Genomic DNA, 27,350 nt, shown 5'->3' with positions numbered 1-27,350 from the left:
TAGAATACAATTCAGCCAAGTCTCTCCCACTTTATAACAAGATAACCATTCCTTCAGTTTCTAATTGCATGTCATTAATTTCCTTCTGAGACCTTACCATAAGCATATTTAACATTCTTATATTTTAAATTTAATAGAAAATTTTGGGAACAGTTTTAGGTTTATAGAAAAATTGAGCAGAAAGTAGAGTTTCAGTATACTCCTTCCTTCTCCCCTCCTCCCCCGGTTTCTCTATTATTAACATCTTGCACTAGTGTGGTACATTTGCTAAAATTGATGAGCCAATGTTGATAAATTATTATTAACTAAAGACCATAGTTTATATTACGGTTCACTCTTTGTGCTGTATATTCTATGGGTTTTAACAAATGTATAACAACATGTATTCGCCATTACAATATCATACAGAATAGTTTCACTGCCTTAAAAATCCACTGAACGTCACTTATTCTTCCCTCTTAAAATCCACTGAACGTCACTTATTCTTCCCTCTTAAAATCCACTGAATGTCACTTATTCTTCCCTTTTTCCCTCCCCCTAAGCCCCTGGCAACCACCAATCTTTGCTGTTTCCATAGATTAGCCTTTTCAGGAATGTTATGTAGATGGAATTATACAGTATGTAGCCTTTTCCAGATTGACTTCTTTCACTCACCAATACGCACTTAATGTTCTTCTGTTCTTCCTTTTTGGTAGCTTGATAGCTCATTTCTTTTCCTTACTGAATGTTTCATTGCCTGAATGTACCATAGTTTATGTATTCATTCATGTACTGAAGGACATCTTGGCTGCTTCCAAGTTTTGCCTATCATGAACAAAGCTGCTATAAACATTCTTGGGCACGTTTTGTGTGGACATACATTTTCAACTCCTTCGCATAAATACCAAGGAACACAATTACTAGATCATATGGTAAGAGTATGTTTAGTTTTGTAAGAAATTGTCAAACTGTCCTCCAACGTAACTCTAATATTTTGCATTCCCACCAGCAATGAATGAAAGTTCCTGTGCTCCACATCCTTGTCAGCATTTGGTATTGTCAGGGTTCTGGATTTTGGCCATTTTGACAGGTGCATAGTGGCATCCCATTGTTTTAATTTGCATTTCACTGAGGACATATGTGGAGCATCTTTTCATATGCTTATTTTCCATCTGCATATCTTCTTTGGTGACATCTGTTAGGGTCTTTGGCCTATTTTTTTAATCGGTTTGTCTCCTTATTGTTGAGTTTTGAGAGTTCTTATATGTTTTGGATATCAGTTCTTTATCAGATATGTACTTTGCAAGTATTTTCTCCCGGTCTGTGACTTGTCTTTTCATTCTCTTGAACATTTTTTTTTAAACCAATGTTCTCTTCATGGCAATATATGCATTCTCTAAGATGACCGAAGCTTTCTCTATCATGTTCCCTTGACTGTAATTGTTTTTCATACACTCAGTGTTAGGATTTCCAGGTTTAATGTTTGTCAGCCAACAGTCTGAGAGACTTGACCTTGGCCCCTTATCCAAATGCTGAGGATGCACGCCAGCATAATAAAATGCAAGTGCCATGTCTTAAATATAAAAACCTACCGATTTGTTGGATTCTTTTTTTCTGCCAAGGACACAGTGACAGACTGGCCATGGGCTACACTTGCAGCTATGTGCTCGCTGACACAGGCATATAAAATGCTTTACTAAGTGGCAAAACATGGGAATATTATCTCCGGGTTTCCTTAAGCATTAGAAAAACATGTTGGGGCCGGGCGCAGTGGCTCACGCCTGCAATCCCAGCACTTTGGAAGGCCGAGGCGGGCGGATCACTTGAGGTCAGGAGTTCGAGACCAGCCTGGCCAACATGGTGACCCCCTCGTCTCTACTAAAAATACAAAAATTAGCCGGGGATGGTGGTGCATGCCTGTAATCCCAGCTACTCGGGAGGCTGAGGCAGGAGAATCGCTTGAACGCGGGAGGTGGAGGTTGCAGCGAGCCGAGATCGCGCCATTGCACTCCAGCCTGAGCAACAGAGCTAGATTCCGTCTCAAAAAAAAAAAAAAAAAAAAAGTTGGTCGCCACTCATTTGAAAGTCGCGAAAACAATTTTAATGGGTAACTACCAGTATTTTCAAAACGACAAAAGAGTAGAACAGAAAATAGAAGGTAGAACATGTAATAAAGGTAACGATTGTTTGCGTTTTAAAACTGTGTGTAGACGTGTATTTCTGTTTTTTTCTTTTCTTTTTTTTTTTTTTTGTTGTTGTTTTGTTTTTTTGAGACGGAGTCTCGCTCTGCCGCCCAGGCTGGAGTGCAGTGGCGCGATCTCGGCTGACTGCAACCTCTTCCTCCCGTGTTGAAGCGATTCTTCTGCCTCAGCCTCCTGAGTAGCTACATGCGCGCGCCACCACGCCCGGCTAATTTTTGTATTTTTAGTAGAGACGGGGTGTCACCATATTGGCCAGGCTGAGTCTCGAACTCCTGACCTAGTGATCCACCCACCTCGGCCTCCCAAAGTGCTCAGATTACAGACGTGAGCCACTGCGCCCGGTCAGTAGACGTGCATTTCTTATAATCAGTTCAGTCAGACAAGTTTACAATGCACACGCATACCTGAAACAGGAGCAAATGACTGGCGGCGAAAATGTGCGGCCCATCGCAGGGCGAAAGTACACGTTAGCTAAAGCCTCTGGGAAATGAAGTTCAGGAACATCTTCGCGGAGTGTTCTGGGAACGCTGGTCCAGTGTGCCCGCCCGGCGCCGGCGTGCGGGGCGGGGCTCGCTCGTAACGACCGGAAGTGACCGTTGAAGCCGGTTGTAGGCGTGGAAAGAGGTTGGCGCTCTGGAAGTCCAGTTGCTTCGGCTCCCTGCATTAGGTCTGGTGGCGGTCAATGCGCTTCCGGACCCGGGATCGGAGTGTGTGGATCGCTATAGGGGGAGGGGAGCTCAGGTATCACCATGGCAACAGCCAGCCCTCCGGACTCGTGACGTCACCCTTCTGATTTCGCGCTTAGAGGCCTCTGCGGGAGAAAGCTGGGGAGTCCTCGAAGGGGGCGCACCTCGCCTCCTTCTGTGCGGGGCGGTCCCGCCCTGATCCCTTGGAGGGCTTTGTTCTTTTGTTCTGGCCTAAGGGGAAGTCGGGTGCCGGGCCCCGCCCTGCTTGTCCACCTTCCAGCTTTAACGCTCTGCAACAGGTGTGTCTTCGTGTTATCCAAGCTCGCAGGGGTGTGAGTCACAAGTGTGCACAGAGGGAACACACCAGGTCTGTGGATGCCCCGGCCAGATTCTAGGGTGGGCACCAAGGGTTTTTTGGATCTGAAGCAGAACCCGCGTACCCGATCTCCACTCTGTTTTGTTCATCGGAGTGCCACACACCTCTCTAGTGCTCTCTTGGGGCACTTCTCTTGTGTAGCACCTCTTGGTCACTTTGCAAGACTCTGATGTGTGATTGTGTGACGTATGCTGCTGACGCCATCCTGTGTCTTTTAGGGTAGACAACCTCAGCGTGTTGCAGATTCCCTGCAAGGGGAGCTAGACATCTGAGTCCTAGACCGAGGTACCAGCTGAAGGAACGCTGCCTGGCGAACCCTGGTGTTCAAGTTCCAGAGGAACGGGATGAGCTCCTGAGATGGAAGGTAGTGGGGTCGACTTGGGGGAGAGCGGGGTGATGGAGGCTTGAGAACAGTCATGACTGGAGGATCAAATACTTGAGATCAGAGCAGGAGATTTGGAAGGAAGGAACGGTATGCTTAGGGATTAGCAAAGAAACCGAATTACATTGTAGGGAGAGATTCTTTTTTATAGAGAGATACTTGGGAGAGGAGTTTATTTTTTTCTTTCGTTCCATTGGGGAATGAAAAGACATAGTCATTCAGAATATCTGTGATCCCCACATGATTTCTGAATATTAAATATTAAAATTATAATCTTGAAGTCAGAAGACATCTTGGCAATTATCCCTTCAATGAAAGAGTCAGTTTTGAAATCTCCTTGGCAGATGGCTGTCTGTCAACCCTGTACCCGAACTAGTGTGGCATTAAACTCGCCATTTTGGGTGCACACTATTCCCTTGTTGGCTTTCTTTTTTAGTTTCTTCTATTAAACAGATGTACTTGTCCCTGTAACTTTTGTGTTGATCTTAGTACTTCGTCCTCCAAAGAAAAGGAAACTGTCTGTTCTTTCTTTCACACTGCTGCCCTTAAGATATGTGAATTCAGCTGTTACAACTCCTCCTCATAAATTCTTTTCTAAGCAATATAGCCTCACTTCTTTTGATTGGTCTATGTGATGTATCTAGACCTTTCTCTGAAAACTCTCCTGCTTGTCAGCATTTTTCTTAAAATGCAGTGCCTAATGGTAAACATAGTTCTTTGGATGTGCTTTGAAAAGTACCTGAGAGAATAATGTACTACTTCCTTTGACTCGGATTATACTTCCGCTGTTTGGCATTAGATCACATTTGCTTTAAAAACTATCAGTGATGTACTGTAAACTTTAGATCTTTTTTACATAAACTGCAGTGATCTAGATTTACACCATTTTTGTGTAATGGAATTATTATTATCCTTAATGTCATGACTTACATTTATGATTGTTCAATTTTTTGGTCACATGTTTTAGGCTTTCAGAATGATTATGAATCCTAATGTAGTTATTCAGTGCCTTAACTGTCCTTTCTAACTTAATGCCACTAGTGGATTTGATGAATATTCCTTCTATTTCTTCCTACATGTCATTGAACAGGTCAGGGTAAGGACAGAGGCTTATGACGTGTCCCTATAGAGTTCTCTCTGCATTGGTGTTGTCTTTACATTCTTTAGGTATGGCTGTGCAATCAAGTTTGGTTTAACCTAACTATTATCATGCAGTCCTTTTTTTGCCTTTGTTAAAGATAATATCATTAGAAGTCTTAACATTATTCATATTAGTCATGTGAATAATGTAGGTTTGGTCCATACTTCTCTTCAATTTTTTGTACTTCAAGTCTTTTTTACAGTGGATTTTTTTATATATATATTCTAAGTTTCTCAGAATTAAATCAGCCAACGTAGTTTCATTAAAAGCCTTTGTTTTTTCTTTATTTTGTGGATTTCTCACAATTTTATCATTAGGATTAACTTTACTGAGCCTCTGTTCCTTGTAATCATAACTTTTGTAGCACATACTGAGCATTTACTATGTGCCAAGCACACAGTTGGTTTCTGTAACTGTTGCTGTTTTTGGTTCTGTTGGTTGCTGTTATTTGGAATAAAAAGCATCTTACCTGAGACATTTCTCTTGATTCTGTTTTCCTAAAGTCTTAGGTACCTGTCTGTGCATTTAGAACATTTTCTTTCACTGTTAAGAACTTCCAAGATAATATCTTCATTTTTTTCTTAAGACTTCTGTTACAAAACAGTTTTTCTTTACTGGTCAAGATCAAGTTGAGCATAATAGTTCCCTTTATTGCTTCCTCTACTTTCTGAGGCATGACACCATTAATATAAATTAAGAATTTCTTGATTAATACATTTTTTACAAAATGAAACTTACATACTTAGCCAAACAGTTGAAATTGCTTTTCTCCATATTATTCATCACCCCCACCTGCCTAAGCTGTCTATGGCACACTGTTGCCAGCATGGCGCTACTTTTGTTTTTTTTTCTTTCTTTCTTTCGATTTATCTACAATTTCCATCAGGTTTCACACTCAGGATTATTGCATCACATACAATAATCCATCTCTTAGTCTGTCTCTTTATATCAGATCATTTTGTGTAAATTTTACCCAGCTCTCTTTTAAACAAGGCTTGGTCATAAAACCCACACTAGGCCAGTTAGCTGTCTCTGGAATTTGAATCTTGGAACTAAAATCAGATGGCACTGACCTACCCTAATGGTGGTATCCCAAAGAGATTGCCCTTGCACCTTAGTGGTGCAATTTAGATTCCCTGAAATTACTTGGGTTCTGTCCATTTGATTGTTTAGCTTTTCTTTTTATTCTTCATGTTCCCCACTGTCTTTATATTTAGTCCCTTAGTTGATTTTTTTTTTATAGTTTTAAGGTCTTAGGTCTTCCAACCCAACAAGCCTTGGTTAATGCTTAAAATATTGAGTTTCCCTTCTTTTTTTCAGGTGTACATTCACTTGGCTTATTGCCACTATCTCACGCATCTCTGTGTGGTCATAAATATCCATCTTGACCCTTACCTGTTTGATTGTTTTTTCTTAGTTTTTACCAAGCATCTCTTACAGCATTGCTAGTCTATTTCATACCTCATGTCTCATTCAAATTTTTGTTTTTGTTTTTGAGACGCTGTCTTGCTCTGTCGCCCAGGCTGGAGTGCAGTGGCGTAATTTCGGCTCACTGCAACCTCCCTCTCCCGGGTTCAAGCAGTTCTCCTGCCTCAGCCTTCTGAGTAGCTGGGATTACAGGCACGCGCCACCACGCCTGGTTAATTTTTGTATTTTTAGTAGAGATGGGGTTTCACCATGTTGGTCAGGCTGGTCTCGAACTCCTGACCTTGTGATCCGCCCGCCTCAGCCTCCCAAAGTGCTGGGATTACAGGCATGAGCCACTCTGCCCAGCCAGTCTCATTCAAATTTTATATCCAGAGACATCTTCCCTCACTAGTCTTTCTGCATACATTAAATTTCTAAGAGGAGAAAATTCTTCTTGTCTTACTTCTTTGTGGAAACAGGTGTGCCTAGTTTGGTTTTCCTCACCGCTATCTCCTCTTCAAGAGGATTTTGAAAGGTATGTTTGTCAGACATTTGCCTCTAGTCTTTTAAAGATGAGGAAATTGAAGCCTAAAGAAGACAAGGGACTTGCATAATTATACATAATTAATTACCAGACGAGTCATTTTGAGAATCAGGCTTTCCTGTCAACCAGTACTCTAAGTGGATTCCCCCAAGAGCAAAGCTTTTTTTTGTTTTGTTTATTAAGGTATAAGTTATATACAGTAAAGTGCACAAATACTGTACAGTATATATAGCTTTTCAAATTTTCATGTATGTATAAACTAGTATAACCAAGATATGGAATGTTTCTAATGCCCCAGAAGTATCCTGTGCCTCTGCCCAGTCAGTTGTCCCTCCAGAAGTACTATTCTAACTTTCATTACTGTAGATCAGTTTGGTTGGTTTTTAAACTTAATATAAATATAGTCATACAGTATGCATTATTTTGTTTTGCTTGTTTTGCTCAACATTATGTTTAAGAGATGCATCCATGTTGTTAATTATGTTAGTAGCTCTTTCTTATATTTTGAAATAATCCATTGTATGAAAATACCATGGTTGTTTATGCTGTGTTCTGTTGAAAGGCATTTGGGTTGTTTCTAGTTCTGAGATATTATGAATAAATCTGCAGTGAAGATCCTTGTAGAAGTCTTTGGTGGACATAAGCATTTCTATGGATGTAAGGACAGGAGTGGAACTGCTGAGTCATAGGATAGTCATATGTTTAGCTTAGTATAAACTACCAGTTTTCATAAGTGGTTGATAAATTTATACCGTATACCAATCTAAAAAGTTCTAATTGCTTTATATTCTTGCCAGCAATTAGCATTGACCATGTCTGTTTAATTTAAGACATTCTGTTGGGTGGGTAGAGTAAGTAGCATATGTCATTGTGATATTTAATTTGCATTAATAGCAAAGTTTTCAAAGGGCCTATGAAGGCTTTTGGAAAGTAATCGGATTACTTCTTCATATTTTATATGTAGCAGAGAAAGGCCAGCAGAAATAGTTTGCCTCATTTAATGAGGAACATAGATTGAGTCATATAATACATATGACTTCTAAGTGTCTAGGTACAAAACTGAATCATAAAGCAATGCTTTACCTCCTAAGCCTACTGAGGAGGGTACCAGGGCCCCAGTTATCTTGTAACTTTTTTTGCATTCTAAAATATAAAGGAAATGGCATAGTTTCTGTTATTTTCAAATAGAAGAGTAAATGGAATTTATGGATTGCTGGGAATAGCTAAATTGAACAGAAGTCATATGGCTCCTGCTTCTTCCCCTAGATCTGTCCTCTCCAGACTCCACCCTTCTCCAAGGGGGACATAATCTACTCTCATCAGCCAGTTTTCAGGTAAGATGTGGTTTCTTGAAATGCCATTTTATTCTTTAGAGGGTGATTGTGGTTTTTTTGTTTTGTTTTGTTTTTTCTATTTATCCAAAAATCAATGTTGGCAGTTCATTCTGGGCTCTCATCTGTCTAGTAACCGCATTCCTAGCTGTGCCTCTCCAGCTTTAACTAATACATTCACCACTTACCACTTGCTTAGTATCTTGCTATGCTCCAGGGATGGGAGAGCAAAAGAAGTACAAAACTGGATCCTTTTTTTTTGAGATTGAGTCTCCCTCTGTCGCCCAGGCTGGAGTGCAATGGTGGTGATCTCCGCTCACTGCAACCTCCGCCTGCCGGGTTCAAGCAATTCTCCTGCCTCAGTGTCCCGAGTAGCTGGGACTACAGGCCCACACTACCATGCCTGGCTAATTTTTTGTATTTTTAGTAGAGACGGGGTTTCATCATGCTGGTGATGCTGGTCTCAAACTCCTGACCTCATGATCCATCCACTTTGGCCTCCCAAAGTGCTGGGATTGCAGGTGTGAGCCACCACGCCAGGCCCCAAAACTTGATCCTTTAATAGGCCAAAATGACTGCTAGAAAATAAAACAGGTAAATGTAAGAAAGGTGAAATGAGTAATGTGGATATTAGAGAATGGAAAAATGTATGTGGTCTGGAGGGATTAGGAGAGTTTCATGGAGGATGGGGGACTTGGGATGCCTCTAAAACAATAGGTGACATTTGGATATTTGAACAAGTAAGGTGGTGGGGCTGGAGGTGTGGATTCTAGGTATAGAGAAGATTATAAGCAGAAGTTCATAAGTAAGGATTAACAGATGTTACACAAGATTCAGAAAAATTTGAAAGAGATGGTTTATGGCAAGTGGTACACAAATGATTGAATGAAGTCAGAATATGAAAGCCTTGAATACCTGGATGAGAAGTTGAAGGCTTTATTGTGTAGGCCATTTATGAACCATTAATGATTTTTAATGGAAGAAAAGTGACCTGGACTGATTGAGAACTTAGACAAAAAAGGTAACAATTGCTCACCAGCCATAATCAACCTCAAGCCCTCCTCCTTCTTAAAATTTCCCCCCTGCTTAATTCATGTCCCATAACTGAATTTTCTTAACAAAGAAATGGTACCAGTTCTTCCCACTTTCAGCCCAAGTACTTTTGGTATTTTTTTTTAATTGGGGGGTATATTGTGACAGTAAACTGCACATATTTAAAAATATATAATTTGATAAGTTTTGACATATATACATTCATGAAACCATTACCACAAGCAAGAGAGTGAAAATATCCATAATCAGAGAACATACCTTTTGTGACTTGAATCCTTTCAAATTTATAGAGACTTGTTTTTTTGTCCAGAGTGTGGTACATCTTGGTAAACTATCAGTGAGCACTTGAAAAGAATGTATATTTTGCTATTGTTTTATAGAATGTTCTATAGATGTATTAGTTTTCTATTGCTGCTATAATTAATTGCCATAAGCTTAGATGGCATAAAATAACACAATTTACTCACAGTGTTAGAAGTCAGAAGTCCAAAATAGGTTGTCAGGACAGCATTCTTCTGAAGGTTCTAGGGGAAGAATCTATTCCTTGCCTTTTCCAGCTTCTAGAGGCTGCTGTGTTCTTTGTCTACTTATTCTATCTTCAAAGCTAGTACTGTGGCATCTTCAAATTTATCTCTCTCTCTCTCTCCCTCTGACTCTGACTTGTCTTCTGTCTTTCTGTCTCCTACTCTGATATGCTTACCTCCCTCTTATAAAGACCCTTGTGATTACCCTAGGCTCACCTATGTAATACAGAATAATTTCCCCACTCAAGGCCCTTAATCTGATCACATTTGTAAAGTCTCTTTTGCCATGTTAGGTAACAAGTTCACAGGTTTCAGGGGTTGGGACATGGCCATCTTTGGGAGGGCTTTGTTCTGTATACCACAGATATCAGTTTGGTCAACTTGGTTGATAGTGTTGTTCAAGTCTTTTATATCCTTACTGATTTCCTGTCTGCTTGTTTTATCAGTTATTGTGAAAGGCATATTGAAATCTCAGACTGTTGTGGGTTGGTCTGTTTCTCCTTGCTGTTTTACCAATTTTCGCAAATATATTTTGAAGCGCTGTTATTAGGTGCATAAACATTTAGGATTGTTATGTTCTCTTAATCAGTTGACTCCTTTATCGTTGAGAAACAGTGTTTTTAATGCCTGGTAATATCTTTTGCCTTGAAATTTACTTTGACATATGGTATATATTTTTATATATTTTTGCTTTTAACTTATTTGTATCTTTATATTTAAAGTGAGTTACTTACAAGCAACATGTAGTTGGGTTTTGCTTTTTTTTTTTTGAGATGGAGTCTCTTTCTGTCGCCCAGCCTGGAGTGCAGTGGCGCGATCTCAGCTCACCGCAAGCTCCGCCTCCCAGGTTCATGCCATTCTCCTGCTTCAGCCTCCCGAGTAGCTAGGACTGCAGGCACCTGCCACCATGCCCGGCTAATTTTTTTGTATTTTTAGTCGAGACAGGGTTTCACCGTGTTAGCCAGGATGGTCTCGATCTCCTGACTTCGTGATCCGCCCGCCTCGCCCTCCCGAAGTTTTTCTTTTCTTTTCTTTTCTTTTTTTTTTTTTAAAATAACAGAACTTTATTTCTCACAGTTTTGTAAGCTGAGAAGTTCAAGATCAAACTGCCTGTAGATTCTGTGTCTGGTTCGTAGATGGTGCCTTCTACTCATGTCCTCACATGATAGAAGCTCTTTTTTTTTTTTTTTTTTTTTTTGAGACAGAGTCTTGCTCTGTCACCCAGCCTGGAGTGCAGTGGGGCGATCTCGGCTCACTGCAAGCTCCGCCTCCTGGGTTCACGCCATTATCCTGCCTCAGCCTCCCCAGTAGCTAGGGCTACCGGCGCTCGCCACCAAGCCCAGCTAATTTTTTTGTATTTTTAGTAGAGACGGGGTTTCACCGTGTTAGCCAGGATGGTCTCGATCTCCTGACCTCGTGATCCGCCCACCTTGGCCTCCCAAAGTGCTGGGATTACAGGCATGAACCACTGTGCCCGGCCGGGTTTTGCTTTTTTTATCCAGTCTGGAAATCTCTGCTTCTTGGGGTGTTTAGACCATTTGTATTCAGTATGATCTTACATGTAATGTGTTACATTTAAATATAATGTGACTTTTGATATGGATAAGTCTTTTACCTTGCTGTTTGTTTTCTATTTGTATTGTCTTTTTTCTTTTTTTCCTTCTATTCTTACCTTCTTTTGGATTGAATATGCTTATGATTCTATTTTATCTCCTTCATTAGCTTATTAGCCATAACTCTTTGCTATTTTACTCGTTGCTTTAGGGATTCATATTTGTTTTAATCACCATTTACTTTCAAGTGATATTCCATTTTACTTAGAATAGTGTATTTCCATTCCCCCCCACCACAGTTTTTATGCTATTGTTGCCATATATTTTACTTGTTACATATGTTATAAATCCCATAATACTTTGTTGTTATTTTCTTTAAGCAGCCAATTATCTTTGAAAGAGATTTAAGTAATAAGAAAATAATTGTGTATAATTATTACAATGCTCATTGTGTAATGATCATTTTCGGTATTCTTTATTCATTTTTATAAATCAGTAGTTCACAGTCGTGAGTGATTTTGCTCCCCAAGGAGCAACATTTGGGAGTGTTAGGGAACTTTTTTGATTGTCATGACTTGGTAGGGAGTGCTATTAGCATCCAGTGGGTTGAGACCAGTGATGTCTCCATACACAGGACAGGCCCCCACACTTTTCTAAGAGAATCATCTGGTCCAAAATATCAATAGCGCCAAGGTTGAGAAACCCTGGTGTCGAACCATATTTTCATCTGGTATTTTTTTTTTTTAATCTGGTCGAAGGACTTCCTTTAACATTTCTTGTAGTGTAGGTCTGCTGTGAATAATACTTTCAGGTTTCTATGTCTAAAGAAGTCTTTATTTTGCCTTTGTTTATTAATTCTAGTGTGACAGATTTCTTCTTTTCAGTATTTGATATTGCTCCAGTGTCCATTGTTTCTAACAAAAAAGTTACTGTTGTTTTTATCTTTGTTTTTTTATATTTGTGTGTCTTTTTTCCTCAGATTACTTGTAAGATTTTTTTCTATCACTGAGTTTAAACTATTTGATTATGATGTATTTTGGTGCAATTTTTTGTGGTTAAAATCAAGTTTGGAAAATAATCAGCTGTTATTTCCTCAAAAATGATTTCTGGTCCCCTCTCATCTTTCGCCTCCCGCCCCAGTACTCCAATCACACATAAAGCAGGCAACTTAAAGTTCTCCTAGAGCTCCCCAAGGCTCTTTTTTTAAAATTATTTTTTTCTTTTATTTTGAATAGCTTTGATTTCTGTGTCTTTGAAGTTACTAATCTCTCTTCTTCAAAGCTTACTCTTCTGTTAATACTAACTGGTGAATTTTTTTAAATCTCAAAACATTCTCATTTTCAGCTCTAAGAAGTTCCATTTAGGTTTTTTTTTCTTTATTATTATTATACTTTAAGTTTTAGGGTACATGTGCACAATGTGCAGGTTTGTTACATATGTATACATGTGCCATGTTGGTGTGCTGCACCCATTAACTCGTCATTTAGCATTAGGTATATCCCCTAATGCTATCCCTACCCCCTACCCCCTCCCCCTCCCCCCACCCCACAACAGTCCCCGGAGTGTGATGTTCCCCTTCCTGTGTCCATGTGTTCTCTTTTTTTTTTTTAAATGTCTTTCATATCTCTGCCTAACGTTTTGAACATTTTGAACATATGGAATACAGTCATAAAAACTTTTGATGTTCTTGTCTGTTAACTCTAACATCTCTTCTGGGTTGGTTTCAGTTGATTGACTTTTCTCTTTATTATGGGTTATATTTTCCTGCTTCTCTGCATTGCCTGATAATTTTTTTTTTTTTTTTGAGACAGAGTCTCACTCTGTCGCCCAGGCTGGAGTGCAGTGGCACAATCTCAGCTCACTGCAACCTCTGCCTCCTGGGTTCAAGCGGTTCTCCTGCCTCAGCCTCCTGAGTAGCTGGGATTACAGGTGCGCAAGACCATGCCTGGCTAATTTTTTTGTACTTTTAGTAGAGACAGCGTTTTGCCATGTTGGTCAGGCTGGTCTCAAACTCCTGACCTCATGATCTGCCTGCCTCGGCCTCCCAAAGTGCTGGGATTACAGGTGTGAGCCACCGTGCCCAGCTGCCTGATAGTCTTTGATTGGATGCCACACACTGAATTTTACCTTATTGGGTTCTGAATATTTTTATATTCATATAAAATATTCTTGGCCAGGCGCGGTGGCTCACACCCGTAATCCCAGCACTTTGGGAGGCCAAGGTGGGTGGATCACGAGGTCAGCAGATTGAGATCATTCTGGCTAACACAGTGAAACCCCGTCTCTACTAAAAATACAAAAAAATTAGCCGGGTGTGGTGGCGGGCACCTGTGGTCCCAGCTACTCAGGAGGCTGAGGCAGCAGAATGGCATGAACCTGGGAGGCAGAGCTTGCAGTGAGCCGAGATCACGCCACTGCACTCCTGCCTGGGCAACAGAGAGAAACTCCGTCTCAAAAAAAAAAAAAAAAAAAATTCTTGAACCTTATTCTGGGATGCAGTTAAGTTACTGGAAACAGTGTGTTCCTTTCAGGCCAAAAGATTTGTTAAGTGGGCCCAGAACAGCATTTAGTCTCAGCCTATTTATTCCCGACCATAGAGTCAGGACCATTGAGTATTCTACCCAATGCCTCATGAATTATGAAGTTTTCCATTTTGGCTAATGTATTTCTAACCCTTTTTGAGTGCTGGTTCTGGTCCCTTGACTCCTTTAGGTGATTCTTTCACTGGCCTCAGGTAGTCTCATCACACCCATGCACAGATTGGTACTTTTCTGAATACTCAAGAGGGAACCTCTGCAGTTTTCCTTGCTTCTCTCTTTGTGTAGCTCTCTCTGCTCCAGTACTGTGTCTTGTGAACTCTAGTCACCTTGATTTTCCCAAACTCTCAGCTCTATCTCTTGAGTTCCAGAAATCTGCTGGGCTCCTCCTAGGTTCCACCTCCCTACACCAGTGTTTGGAAACTCTCAAGGCAGTAAGCTAGAGCAATTGTAGGGCTCACCTCATTTGTTTCCTGATTCTCAGGGATCACTTTTCTTTGCTACCTGAGGTTCAGTGTGATGGAAACTTTTGTTTCATTTTGTCTGGAATGTATTGTTTATTTCATGTAGGAGAGTAAATCCAATTATTGTTAATTGCATCTTGGCCACAGCTTGATTCCATTGACATTTGTATTTTAAACTGTAAGCATTGTTAGGGCTGATCTAGTGTAGCCTTAATCTAGGGCTGTGTTTCAGGGACCCATGACCACGCTTTAGTTCAGTGATTTGTTGGAATGATTCATATGACTCAGTAGCATAAATCATGGCTAACAAATATTACAGCAAAGCATACAAAAGAGGATCAGAAGGAAAAGGGTATTCATAATCAGAGTCCAGAGAAATCAGGTACAGGCTTCTGAGTCCTCCCTCTGTGATGATTATACAGATACACTTTCTCTGTTACTGTGAGCCACAGAAACATGAAAAATGTCTACCCAGGGAATCCTGCTTGAGTCTTGGAGTCCGAATTCATAAAGGTTGTTGATCACATTGGCCTTTACCTGCCATATGACCAGCTATAGTATAGACCCCACACTCGGCACCTGGTACACTCATAAATTTCCGTGTTTCTTTAAACGATGTTGACAGTTTGGTACATCTTGTCCCAGTGCACTGGGCACACAGAATAACGTCATTAATCAGTGACTAGGCACACAGAATTATGTCGATAATTAGTGACCATGGAAATGTTCAAAGGTTTAGTTTTCAGAGCTTGTTCAAGGATCAGAACCAAGGATCTAGGCATCCCTGGAATTTAGCAAGGAATGAGCCAACCAGACCTGCTGCTTATATTCTTTCCTCACAGTCTAGACTTGCCCTGCTCCTAAAGTGTCCTGGAACTGTTTGTGGGAGCCGACTGTGCACATAACTTCTCAACTCTATTCAGTTATGTCATGTTGGTAACTTTGCATTGCCCATGGAGATTGTATTTACACCAGATTTGTGGTATTCCTTTTCTCTGCAGCTCCCTCCTCTCCAGTATCTATCCTGCAAATTCCCTGTCTCAGTAGTTCTGAACTTTCAACTTTGTCTCCTCAGCTCAGTAAGACCACTGCTTTGGTAGAGCTCTGCCTCCCTGCTCTGCAGTCTGGACAGTGCCTCAGGCAAAAAGTTAAGGGGATTCTGGGGCTCATGTTAGTGTTTCCCTTCTCTCCGTATCACTTCTGTCCTGCCTGCTGTTCAAAATATGAAAACACTTGTTTCAGATATATTGTTCAGTTTTATTTATATTGGAAGAGCTAGTCCAGTTGCTTTGTCATGGTTACAGGGAAAAGTCCTAATGATTTAATATATTTATAGTTTTTAAACAAAGTTATTGCTCTCTCACTTAGTTTTAAATACATAGCAATAAAAAAAGCAGGAAGTTGCCTGCATTGCCTATAGGTCCCACTACCCAGTCCCACCAATAGTATTTGGTTGAGTATTCTTTTAGATTTTTTTCTGTTCATTTACATATAAACGTTCTTCCTATTCATAAAAAGAAAAGTAGGATTGTACCCTAGAGTTCAGTGGTATGATCATAGGTCACTGCAACCTCGAACTTCTGGGTGGAAGCAATCCTCCCACCTCAGCTTCCTGAGGAGCTGGGACTATAGGTGCGTGCCACCACGCCCAGCTTATTTCTATTTTTATCTTTAGTGCCGATGAGGTCTCACTGTGTTGCGCAGGCTGGTCTTGAACTCTTGGGCTCGAGCAGTCCTCCCACCTCGGCCTCCCACAGTGTTGAGATTGCAGGTGTGAGCCACCATGCCTGTCCTCTTGTGTACATATTTTCTAATGAGTACGTATAGATATACATCATTTGATAACTATCTATATAAAGTGTTTTAGTATGGGTGTACTATATATTTTTTAACCACTATCCTAGTAATGGACATGTAAGTTTGATTTTTTTTCCTTCCACACAAATGATGTTGAAATGGCAATTGTACATATGTCTTTGTACCTAGAAGTGTTTCTGAAGAATAAATTCCTAGAAGTAGGAAGACCAGATCAAATGGTGTATCCATTAAAGTTTTGATAGATCTTGTCAGATTGCCCCCAGATAGATTGCATTTGGGTTCTGTTTCCACCATAGTACACATGAGCACTTTAGCAGTGTTACCCAGTCTGATATTTTACTGTTTAACTATATTTTTAGGGGAGGGGAGCATCTTTTCATGGTTTCACATTTTCCTCGGTGACTAGCCTATTTGGGTTGTTGGCCTTTATTGTTGCTATTGTTGTGGGTAGTTGATCTTTTTTTTTTTTCCCTTAATTTTTAGTTGACATGTAATAATTGTACATATCCATGGGATACAGAGTGATATTTTGGTACGTGAATACAATGTGTAATAATAAAATCAGGATAATTAGCATATCCATCACCTTGAACATTTATCACTTCTTTGTGTTGTGAATATTCCGAATCCTCTCTTCTACTTTCTTATAATTATACACTAAATTATTGTTAACCATATTCACGCTATAGTGCTATAGACACTGGAACTTATTCCTTCCATCTACCTGTAACTTTGTAACTGTTAGCCAGTCTTTCCCTAGCCTTCCCTCCTCTACCCTTCCCAGCCTCTAGTAAGCACAATTCTACTCTCTATGAGCTCGTTTTGTTTTTGTTTGCTCCTACATGTGAATGAGAACATGCGATATTTATCTTTCTGTTCCTGGCATATTTCACTTAACATAATGTCCTGCAGGTACATCCATGTTACCACTAATGACAAGATTTTATTCTTTTTTAAAATGGCTGAATGGTATTCCATTGTGTATATATACCACATTTTCTTTATCCATTCGTCTGTTGATGGACATTTAGGTTGATTCTATATCTTAGCTGTTGTCAGTAAAGCCATAGCAAACATGGGGATGCATGTGTCTCTTTGGTATACTGATTTCCTTCACTTTGGATAAATACCCATTAGTGGGATTGCTGGATCATATGGTAGTTCCATATTTAGTTTTTTTGAGACAGTGCCAAACTGTTTTCCATAATGGTTGTACTAATTTACATTCTCACCAGTGGTGTATCCTTGCCAGCATTTGTTATTTTTTTTTGTCTTTTTGACTAACTGGGGTGAGATGATATCTTATTATGGTTTTGATTTGCATTTAGTGATATTGAGCATTTTTTCATATATTTGGGTGTTTATATGTCTTCTTTTGAGAAATGCCTATTCAGATACTTCACCCACTTTTTAATGATATTATTTATTTTTTTGCTGTTGATTTGAGTATATTCTGGATATTAGTCCCTTGTGAGATGAATAGTTTGCAAATATTTTTGCCCCTTCTGCAGGTTGTCTTGAACTCTGTAGATTTTTTTTTTTAACTGTGCAGAAGCTTTTTAGTTAAATTGCCTTTTGTTTATGATGTCTTATAGATGTTTTACATTGTTATGTGGTTATATCTATCGATCTCTCTCTCCATCATGTAAATTTGGCCTTCCAGATTTCAAGCTTATACAAATATTTTCCTGTTTTTTATTCTATTTTATTTTGACTTTTTCTTTACAATTTCATCTTTAGGTTGGCAGGAATTTTTGTGTGTGTTGTGAAGTAAGGATCTCACCTTAATTTTTTTTTCATAGACAGTCGTTTGTTATGGCATGATTTAGTGACTAATCCATCTTAACTAATTTCGCTTTTAACTTACTTTTAATTTAACTAACTTTTAACCAATTTGAAAGCTGCTTAATGCCTTTTAACTCTTATAAATATGAATCTCTTTCTGGATTTTCTATTTTATTTCATTTTGTTTTATTCCAGACTAGGCCATTTTTAAATTACTTTATCTTTTGAAATGTATTAGGGCAAGTCTTTCCACCTCTCTTTTTCAAAAAACCTTTGGGTGCTCTTGCACATTGTAGGTAGTAAAAAATATTGATGATAATAGTTAAACCATTAATACTTAGCAGACCTTGGAACACAGAGATGATGATGGTAATGATGATGATGAAGGACAACAACAATGGCCATATTGACTGAGCACTTATTATATGCCAGACGTTAAATTAAGCATTTCACATGGAATGTTTTATTTAATTCTTACAATAACCCAATGGATAAGGCACTGTTTTTACATTTATTTCATAAAGGAGAAAATGTCAAGATTATTTTGCAGACATCCTATAGACTGCCTTACTTCTGTCAGTATTGCTAACTTTACCCCTTTCCTAAGTAAATGCTTACGGCTAAGCAGAAATATGTTTGGTATTTCAGGAATCGGTGACTTTCAAGGATGTGATAGTGGACTTTACCCAGGAAGAATGGAAACAGCTGGACCCTGGCCAGAGAGATTTGTTCAGGGATGTGACATTGGAAAATTATACACACCTGGTCTCTATAGGTAAGGATAATTTCTCTGAGTTAATATCAAGGGGTGTGCAGGAGGAGGGTTCTCTCTTGTGCTCAGGGGAGTTTGCCTTTAAGTTTAGTAACCAACAATTTCTAAATTTCTAGTTTTTGAAAAGGTTTCTACCATCCTAGCAAGCAGAGGGACAAAATAATAATTTTCCTGAACCCCAATCAGTTCCCAAATTATACTCCCACCATGTCTGGGAACTGGTAACACTAAAGCTTGATATGCTATCCACTCCCATCAGGTTTTTACTACATATCATTTCTTCTAAAGACAAAGTGGTGATTGAATTCTGATATGGTACTTTCCCCTTACTGCAGGTTTCTTTCTTTTTTTCCCTAATGAACAGGACTCCAAGTTTCTAAACCTGATGTGATTTCCCAGTTAGAGCAAGGGACAGAGCCATGGATCATGGAGCCAAGCATTCCAGTAGGTACCTGTGCAGGTAAGTCATGGATGCCAGCAGATGAATATCATTAACTCCGACTGTCAGCCTGATAAGAGAGGATTTTATGTCTGAAGTGTAGATGTACTTTCTTCCCTTTAAAGTATTTCCTGTGGAGAAATGGGAAAACATCTGTTTTCTGGACTTTCTTATGCTTTGTTATGTCACTAATTGTTGCAATATATATTCTATGTTATGCCCCTTTTTGAGGAGATGTCCTTCCTACCTTTTTATGAAATCCACCTCTTGAACTGGACTCTGAATTACATCTCTTTCTACTTCCTTTAGGACCATGATCTCATAATTATCACCGTACTTTTCAGTCCTTACAATTTTTTATTTTGGATCTACGGGCTCCATTCCCAGTACTTTTAAATAGAAATACATAACCTATATTTCCAAATAGATTTACTCCACAATATGAATCTTTATGGCCACCATTCAGTTTCTCTTTTCTTTCCCAAGCAAACTCAACAAAAATGAATTCCATAACTGCAGGCTTCGTTTCTTTATCACCTAATTCTTACCTAGTAACATGTATAGCTTCTGATTTTTTTTTTTCTTTTTTTGAAACAAAGTCTCATTCTGTTGCCCAGGCTGTAGTGCAGTGGCGTAATCTTGGCTCACTGCAGCTTCTGCCTCCCAGGCTCGAGTAATCCTCCCACCTCAGTCTCCCGAGTAGCTGGAACTACAGGTGCACGCCACCATGCCTGGCTAATTTTTGTATTTTTAGTGGAGACACGGTTTCGCCATGTTGCCCAGGCTGGTCTTGAACTCCTGGGCTCAAGTGATCTACCCGCCTCAGCGTCTCAAAGTGCTGCAATTACAGGTGTGAGCCACTGCACCTAGCTAGCTTCTGATTTTATCACTTCATCATACAGTTTTTGAAATTATGAATAACTTTCTTCTAAATCATCAGTTTCCAAACTGCATGAAGTAACCTAAGGATCTGACCCTGGAAAAACAAACAAACCTAGTCATTCTAGGTAAGGGATACGTCTCTAGAGTTAATGGGTTGTAGGTGAGGTTCTTCTTTATGGGGGAAAAATGTATGCCATGTTCAAACTTTAGCAAGTTTCTAACTGGAGTACCACTCAGAGATTTTTTTTTTAAATAGGCAGTTAGGTGTTATGAATGCTCAACAGGGTTGCATAGAATGTAACATCCCCCAACCCCCGCCCTGCCTCCAACAATGAATACTTTTTTTCATATCACATCTGTAAAATCTTTCTCTTAGAATGGTTTCATGGAACATACTTTAGAAAGCTTAATTTAAAAAAAAGAAGAAGAACTTTAATAACTGGGGCTTATGGTTAGTTAACTTTTGGAAAAAGCAAGTTGTCAAGTTTTATTACAAATTAAAAATGAAGTTTTACTTGACCAGATAGAAAACCATTTTAAACCATTAAAATGTATATTGAAAAACTTAGGCTTTTCAAAAACTACTTTTTACCAGAAAGATTTATTTAGGCAAAAATAATAACCCCCACCCCCATGTTGCATAGATAATTTTTATAGTTCCACTTACCTGGTCAGTGAACAGAAGGCAAGCACTTGAGATATTTAGCTCCATTCTTTTGGTTACTTTTTATTGCTGGAATTTGACCTGATGATGATAGTCTTGGTAAATCAGCCCTCAAGTCTATCTTTATCAGCATCTAGAATAGATTTATTCTTAGCTGGTGAGTTGGCTGCTTTTGTCTTTATAAAAATGTCATATAGTTTTGTAGATATCTTTACAGCTAGTGATATTGTGACAGTACCTATGTTGAGTTGGCCACTAGCCCTGGGCCTAGTCTACATAATTTCCCTCATCCTCTTTATTGCCATCTTCTCGGAGCTGTCTTGATGATCTTGACCCTCAGGATCATGATCTATAACCCTGATATGTATCTGTCTCACTGGTCTATCTTGTTTTCTTGTCCCCTGGTTGTCAACACCCTCGATTACTTCTCCACACATGGGACATCAGAATAGTATAGTCAATGTCTGTAGACTTTGTTTGTAGTAAAGGGAGAATTGCTTCTGCAATAGGGATGGTATTTTTCAATCTGGTCTTTGGGAACTTTCTCCATCCCTTCATTTTTTGCCCTGCCCCTTATATTCTAGTAATTCTGTTGGTTATTGAGTAGAGGACATGACGATATAGATAACATTGGCCATGGCCTGTTTCATGTTGCCTTTGAGTGGAACTCCAACCAGGGTTGGAGATCTGCCACTTCCATGCACTGTTCTTTAACAGCATCAGACTCCATGGTCTCCATATCTTTCATTGTGAAGTACTTCCAGAGGTATTCTTTATGGCTACCTGCTTTGCAAACATACCTTCCTTGGTGTCATTTCTGTTGATGAAAACATATTTATTTCTTGAACAATCGGCTGTTTCCAAACCCTGTATTGTATTGATCTCATCCCTCCTGTAGAAATTCTACTGCTGTGAGGCTGCCTACACTAATACGTGTTGTGCTGTTACCTGTAGTGCCAGGTGTGGAGGGGATGCTAGGCAGCTCTGAGGTCTGCCGCACTGCTCATGCTTGCAGTGATAGTGGTAGTGGTAGTGATAGTGACTGGGCTTGCAATATGGGAAAGATTCAGGATCCTCTGGGGTCTGCTATAAACTCCTGATACCATTGACTCTGTTCTTTAAGAATATTGCCAGCATTGACTACCCTGCTTCTTTTAGTTGTCATCTCTTTTGTTTTGGGCAACAGTTTACTTCCTGATTATGTACTTTCCTGGTTATGTTTCTTCTGTTGTTTTATGTGTTTGCTGATAAACTGCTTTCTTTCATCGGTATATTTTATTAATTCTGTTACCCTGACTATTCTCAAGGATCTTCCCTCTGCCTCTGCTCTTTTTCACATATATTTCTAAGGCTTTAGCTATTCTTGTCCTTCCTTTTTTGAGCTGATACTTTTCATCCTACATTTGAACATCCTTGTTATTCTGATGTTGGCATCTTTCACTTCCACAAATGCTACTATAGTCCAGCTCTCCATTTCTTTTCTTAATTCTTAAAATGCCTAGACTTGAACTTGTTAGTTTCTCCCTGCTAAATTATTTCTCTACTATTTACAACTCTTCCCATATCTAGCAATGATGTGATTATTTCTTCAGTGTTCCAGGCTGAAACACATGGGGTCTTAGCTAATAAATCTTTCCTGTTTGTTCTGTCTTTAAATCATGGTTCTTGGATTTTTTGTTTTGTTGTTTATTAGCAAGGAATCCCAATTCAAACTGCCCCCTTCAGATTCAGTTCATCTCTGTCTACTCTTAGCCATCTCTGTTGTCACCTTTTTAATCAACTATTACCTTAAATGTATTTCCTTACTGGTTCTTGAAGATTATCTATGAAATGGAATTAGACATTCTTTTGCCACTTTCGTATTTTATTTATAATTCTCCTTAGCTCCTTCCAACTTTCTCCCCAAATAATATGGCTATATATTTGAAAACCATAAATCTGAGGGATTTATTTTTTAGTATCATTATATTATTCCCACAATAGCAGTTTATTTTTTCTCTATTCAGAGAACACTGGAATTTTCTTTTTCTTTTAGACTGGGAGACAAGACTTGAAAATAGTGTGTCAGCCCCAGAGCCTGACATTTCTGAAGAAGAGCTATCTCCAGAGGTAATAGTGGAAAAACACAAAAGAGATGATTCTTGGAGTTCCAACTTGCTAGAAAGTTGGGAATATGAAGGCAGTTTAGAGAGACAGCAGGCAAACCAACAGACACTGCCAAAGGAAATAAAGGTAACTGAAAAGACAATACTCAGTTGGGAAAAAGGCCCTGTAAATAATGAATTTGGGAAAAGCGTCAATGTGAGTTCAAACCTTGTAACACAAGAACCATCTCCAGAAGAGACCTCTACTAAAAGAAGCATCAAACAGAATTCAAACCCAGTTAAAAAAGAGAAATCTTGTAAGTGCAATGAATGTGGGAAAGCCTTTAGTTATTGTTCAGCTCTTATTCGCCATCAGAGAACACATACTGGAGAAAAACCCTACAAATGTAATGAATGTGAAAAAGCCTTCAGCCGGAGTGAAAACCTTATAAACCATCAAAGAATTCATACTGGAGATAAACCATATAAATGTGATCAGTGTGGAAAAGGCTTCATTGAGGGTCCATCTCTTACTCAACATCAAAGAATTCATACTGGAGAAAAACCATATAAATGTGATGAATGTGGGAAAGCCTTTAGTCAGAGGACCCATCTTGTTCAGCATCAGAGAATTCATACTGGCGAGAAGCCATACACTTGTAATGAGTGTGGAAAAGCCTTTAGCCAGAGAGGCCACTTTATGGAACATCAGAAAATTCATACAGGAGAAAAACCTTTTAAATGTGATGAATGTGATAAAACCTTCACCAGGAGCACACACCTTACTCAACATCAAAAAATTCATACTGGAGAAAAAACCTATAAATGTAATGAATGTGGAAAGGCCTTCAACGGGCCCTCAACTTTTATCCGTCATCATATGATTCATACTGGTGAAAAACCGTACGAATGCAATGAATGTGGGAAAGCCTTCAGCCAGCACTCAAACCTCACTCAGCATCAAAAAACTCATACTGGGGAGAAACCCTATGATTGTGCAGAATGTGGAAAATCTTTTAGTTACTGGTCATCCCTTGCTCAACACCTGAAAATTCATACTGGAGAAAAACCTTACAAATGCAATGAATGTGGAAAGGCCTTCAGTTACTGCTCATCCCTTACTCAACATCGGAGAATTCACACGAGAGAAAAGCCCTTTGAATGCAGTGAATGTGGAAAGGCTTTCAGTTATCTCTCAAACCTTAATCAGCATCAGAAAACTCATACTCAAGAGAAAGCTTATGAATGTAAAGAATGTGGGAAAGCTTTTATTCGGAGTTCATCTCTTGCTAAGCATGAAAGAATTCATACTGGAGAGAAACCCTATCAGTGTCATGAATGTGGGAAAACCTTCAGTTATGGTTCATCCCTTATTCAGCATAGGAAGATCCATACTGGAGAACGACCTTACAAGTGTAATGAGTGTGGGAGAGCATTCAACCAGAACATACACCTTACACAGCATAAGAGAATTCATACAGGAGCCAAGCCTTATGAGTGTGCTGAGTGTGGTAAAGCCTTTCGACATTGTTCATCTCTTGCTCAACATCAAAAAACTCACACAGAAGAAAAACCCTACCAGTGTAATAAATGTGAAAAGACCTTTAGCCAGAGCTCCCATCTAACTCAGCATCAACGAATTCACACTGGGGAGAAGCCCTATAAGTGCAATGAATGTGACAAAGCCTTTAGCCGGAGCACTCATCTGACTGAACATCAGAATACTCATACTGGAGAGAAACCTTATAACTGTAATGAATGCAGAAAGACTTTTAGCCAGAGCACATATCTCATTCAGCACCAGAGAATTCATTCAGGAGAGAAGCCTTTTGGATGTAATGATTGTGGAAAATCCTTCAGATATCGCTCTGCTCTCAACAAACATCAGAGACTGCATCCTGGCATATGACAATTCTAGGAACATCATAAATTTAGGGGAGATATTTACTTTAGTTTGTCCTTTTGTTAAGTACTGAAGAATCAGAGTGGATTTAGAAACTGCCTTGAAATCTTTTAAATTTTCACTATCATGTTATGGAATGGAAAGTACATTGGGCTGAACTAATCCAATTGTTATTAAGCCACTCTGTGACATTAGAAAACTCTACTGTTTTAAGCTTTAGTTTCCTTTATGGAATGAAGGATTTGGAGTAGATTATTTCAAAGGTAGTTTGGAGTTTTATAATCAGTTTTGTATATTTACAATATTTTCTTGAATGGGTTTACTATACATCAGCATTTTGCTGTGTTGCATCTAGAATGTGTGTGTTTATGCATGTTTTGCCAATAGAATTTGTGCTTCAGTAACTAGATCGGGGATCTAGTATGCTCCTGGTCTAATGCATTTACATTGTTTAGGTAACTGATTCCTAATAAAAAGAATTATAAAATACCCTCAAATTAACAATCCAATTGCATATAATAGCCTAACTCAGTAAGAATATTAAAACTTACTATTATTCTTCTTCTAGTCTGTTTTTAATATTCTAGGAGTTTACCACAACTATAGAATTCCACTTCTACAACTTAAACTGGTGTTATTTTACCCTGGTTGCATATTGGAGTCACCTGGTGTCTTAATTTGTGCTGTTATGTTAAATTACAATAGACTAGGTATCTTAAACAATAGAAATTTGTTTAAAGCTGGAAGAGGCTGGGAAGTCCAAGATCAAGGTACTAGCAGATCCAGTGTCAGATGAAGGCCCATTTCCGTTTGCAGACACCTCTCTTCTTCTTGTGTTCCTACATGGTGCTAAGCAGAGACACAGCAACCTCTCATATCTCTTTATAAGACTACTAATCCCATTGGTGAGGGCTCTACCCTTATGACCTAATCACCTCCCAAAGGCCCCCCTCCTAATACCATCACATTGCAGATTAGGCTTTCAACATAGAAATTTGGAGAGAACATATTAAGTCCATAACACCTGGAGAACTCTATAAAATTATCTTGCCAAGGCCCTACAACTCCAGAGACTAATTGCCTTAGGAGATAGGACCCAGGCATAAGTGTTTTTTCTTAAATTCCTAATGTGTACACTGGAAAGAAAAATTGGCTTGTATTTGTTTTGACAGTCAGTGAGATTACAGAAGTTCACATGATCCTGGTTTTTGTATCTCCTTTTTGTGTTTCTCAAAAACATCTCCACTAGCTATTCCAGACCACATTCCTGTTTCCCAAAGCAGGTGGATTTACAATTGCTCCTTTTGCTCAGACATGTCTATCTAACTACACTTTGGTGAACTAAGTCACATATTTACAATTTTTTCTCCTTACCTCTATTTTAAGAGCAGAGGGAGGAAGTTATTTTAAACCATTTCTTGGTCTTTTTTTCTTGATTGTAATATACAAGTCATATATGCCATAAACATCTAGTATAATACCAACATTAGTTTCTTAATATTTACCATACTGAGAGAGTAGAGCAAAGTTAAAATCTTTTTTTTTTTCTTTAATTTAAGAGACAGGGTCTTGCTCTGTCACCCAGGCTGGAGTGCAGTAGCATGATTATAACTTACTGCAGCCTCAAACTGGGCTTAAAGGATGCTCCTGCCTCAGCCTCCCAAGTAGCTGGAACTATAGGTGCATGCCACCATGCCTGGCTAATTGTTTTAAATTTCTGTAGAGATGGGGTCTGGCTATGTTGCCCAGGCTGGTCTCCAACTCCTGGCCTCAGGCAGTCCTCCTGCCTTGACTTCCCAAAGTGTTGGGATTACAGGTGTAGTCACCACCCTTGGCCCCAAATTAAAATCGAAAGGGGAGAATTGGCAGAAGTTATAAGTTTTTCCTTGAAGTTGTAATGAATCCAGAAAAATAACAGAAGGATTCCCTTACAGGTTTAACATTTGCTAACAAACTGACCAGAAATAAAAAGACCTCGGAAGTTATCAGTAAAGCCAGCCAGTTGTTTATGAGGCAAGGAATTGTCTACTATTAACAAAAAGTTCTAATACCTTCATGTGTAATTTATTTGGATGTTTCAATGTCCAAGATTGGGCATATAGAGACTAAGCATTTTCCTCTAGGTCCTAGATTGGCACTTTCCATGTCTGCCAGATTATAGATATTAAACCACTTGAGTAGTTTTTGCTAAATGACTGTGAGGGAAGCAGAAAAGAGAGAAAATGTCACATAACTTAGTCATTCATCCTTAAACATTTAAGTCTTCATTAAAAAGTCATTCAACCACAGCCAATGCTTATGAGGTGGCTGAATTAATTATATTTGCAGGGGTTCAGAAATAGACAAAGCCAAATATTCTGTTGCAGAGCTCACATCCTATTATAAAGAAAGTTGTAAAATGCCAAGGGTGGTAAACATAGATAATAAAGCAGGGTGAAGGGCTTGGGCAAGACTTCCATCATGGGTTGTGGTGGTGCTATTGTAGACAGAATGGTTAGGAAATGCCTTTCTTGGGTTCGCATGCTTGATGTGGGGGGGAAAAAAAAGGAAATGCATTTCTAATGACTTGTCATTGGAGCACACACTTGGAGGTGGTGAAGGAATGAACTAGGTAGATATCTGAGAGGATAACATTCCAGGCAGAGGTACTAGGAGCCACAAGTATCCTGAGATAGGAGCATTTGGCAGTTTCAGAAACACTGGCTGGATTGTAATAAGTGAGGGTAGGAGATGAGGTCAGAGAGAGAGCTGGGGGTGTAGTTCCTCAGGACTTTCTTGGCTATGGTAAGGATTTAGCATTCTATTCAGAATGAGATGGCAAGTCA

At 39.2% G+C, this 27,350-nt stretch overlaps 1 protein-coding gene across 4 annotated transcripts; it reads left to right on the top strand.

Moving 5' to 3' along the window:
- Positions 1-2,493: 2,493 nt before the first annotated feature.
- Positions 2,494-25,092, top strand: ZNF184 (zinc finger protein 184). Of its 4 annotated transcripts, none has more exons than XM_004043459.4 (6): positions 2,494-3,165; positions 3,461-3,606; positions 7,983-8,050; positions 18,430-18,556; positions 18,918-19,013; positions 22,574-25,092. In XM_004043459.4, the coding sequence occupies exons 2-6, from the start codon at positions 3,600-3,602 to the stop codon at positions 24,529-24,531; spliced, it is 2,256 nt and encodes a 751-aa protein (XP_004043507.1). In that variant the 5' UTR covers positions 2,494-3,165; positions 3,461-3,599; the 3' UTR covers positions 24,532-25,092. The 4 variants fall into 4 exon arrangements, with proteins under 4 accessions (XP_004043507.1, XP_004043508.1, XP_004043509.1 ...); XM_004043460.4 differs by having other exon boundaries at positions 2,549-2,921; XM_004043461.4 differs by having other exon boundaries at positions 2,788-3,233.
- The last annotated feature ends 2,258 nt before the right edge of the window (positions 25,093-27,350 follow it).

This window comes from Gorilla gorilla, chromosome 5 (genome assembly GCF_029281585.2).
Source record: "Gorilla gorilla gorilla isolate KB3781 chromosome 5, NHGRI_mGorGor1-v2.1_pri, whole genome shotgun sequence".
NCBI lineage: Eukaryota > Metazoa > Chordata > Mammalia > Primates > Hominidae > Gorilla > Gorilla gorilla.
This window is presented reverse-complemented; position numbering and strand designations above follow the sequence as displayed.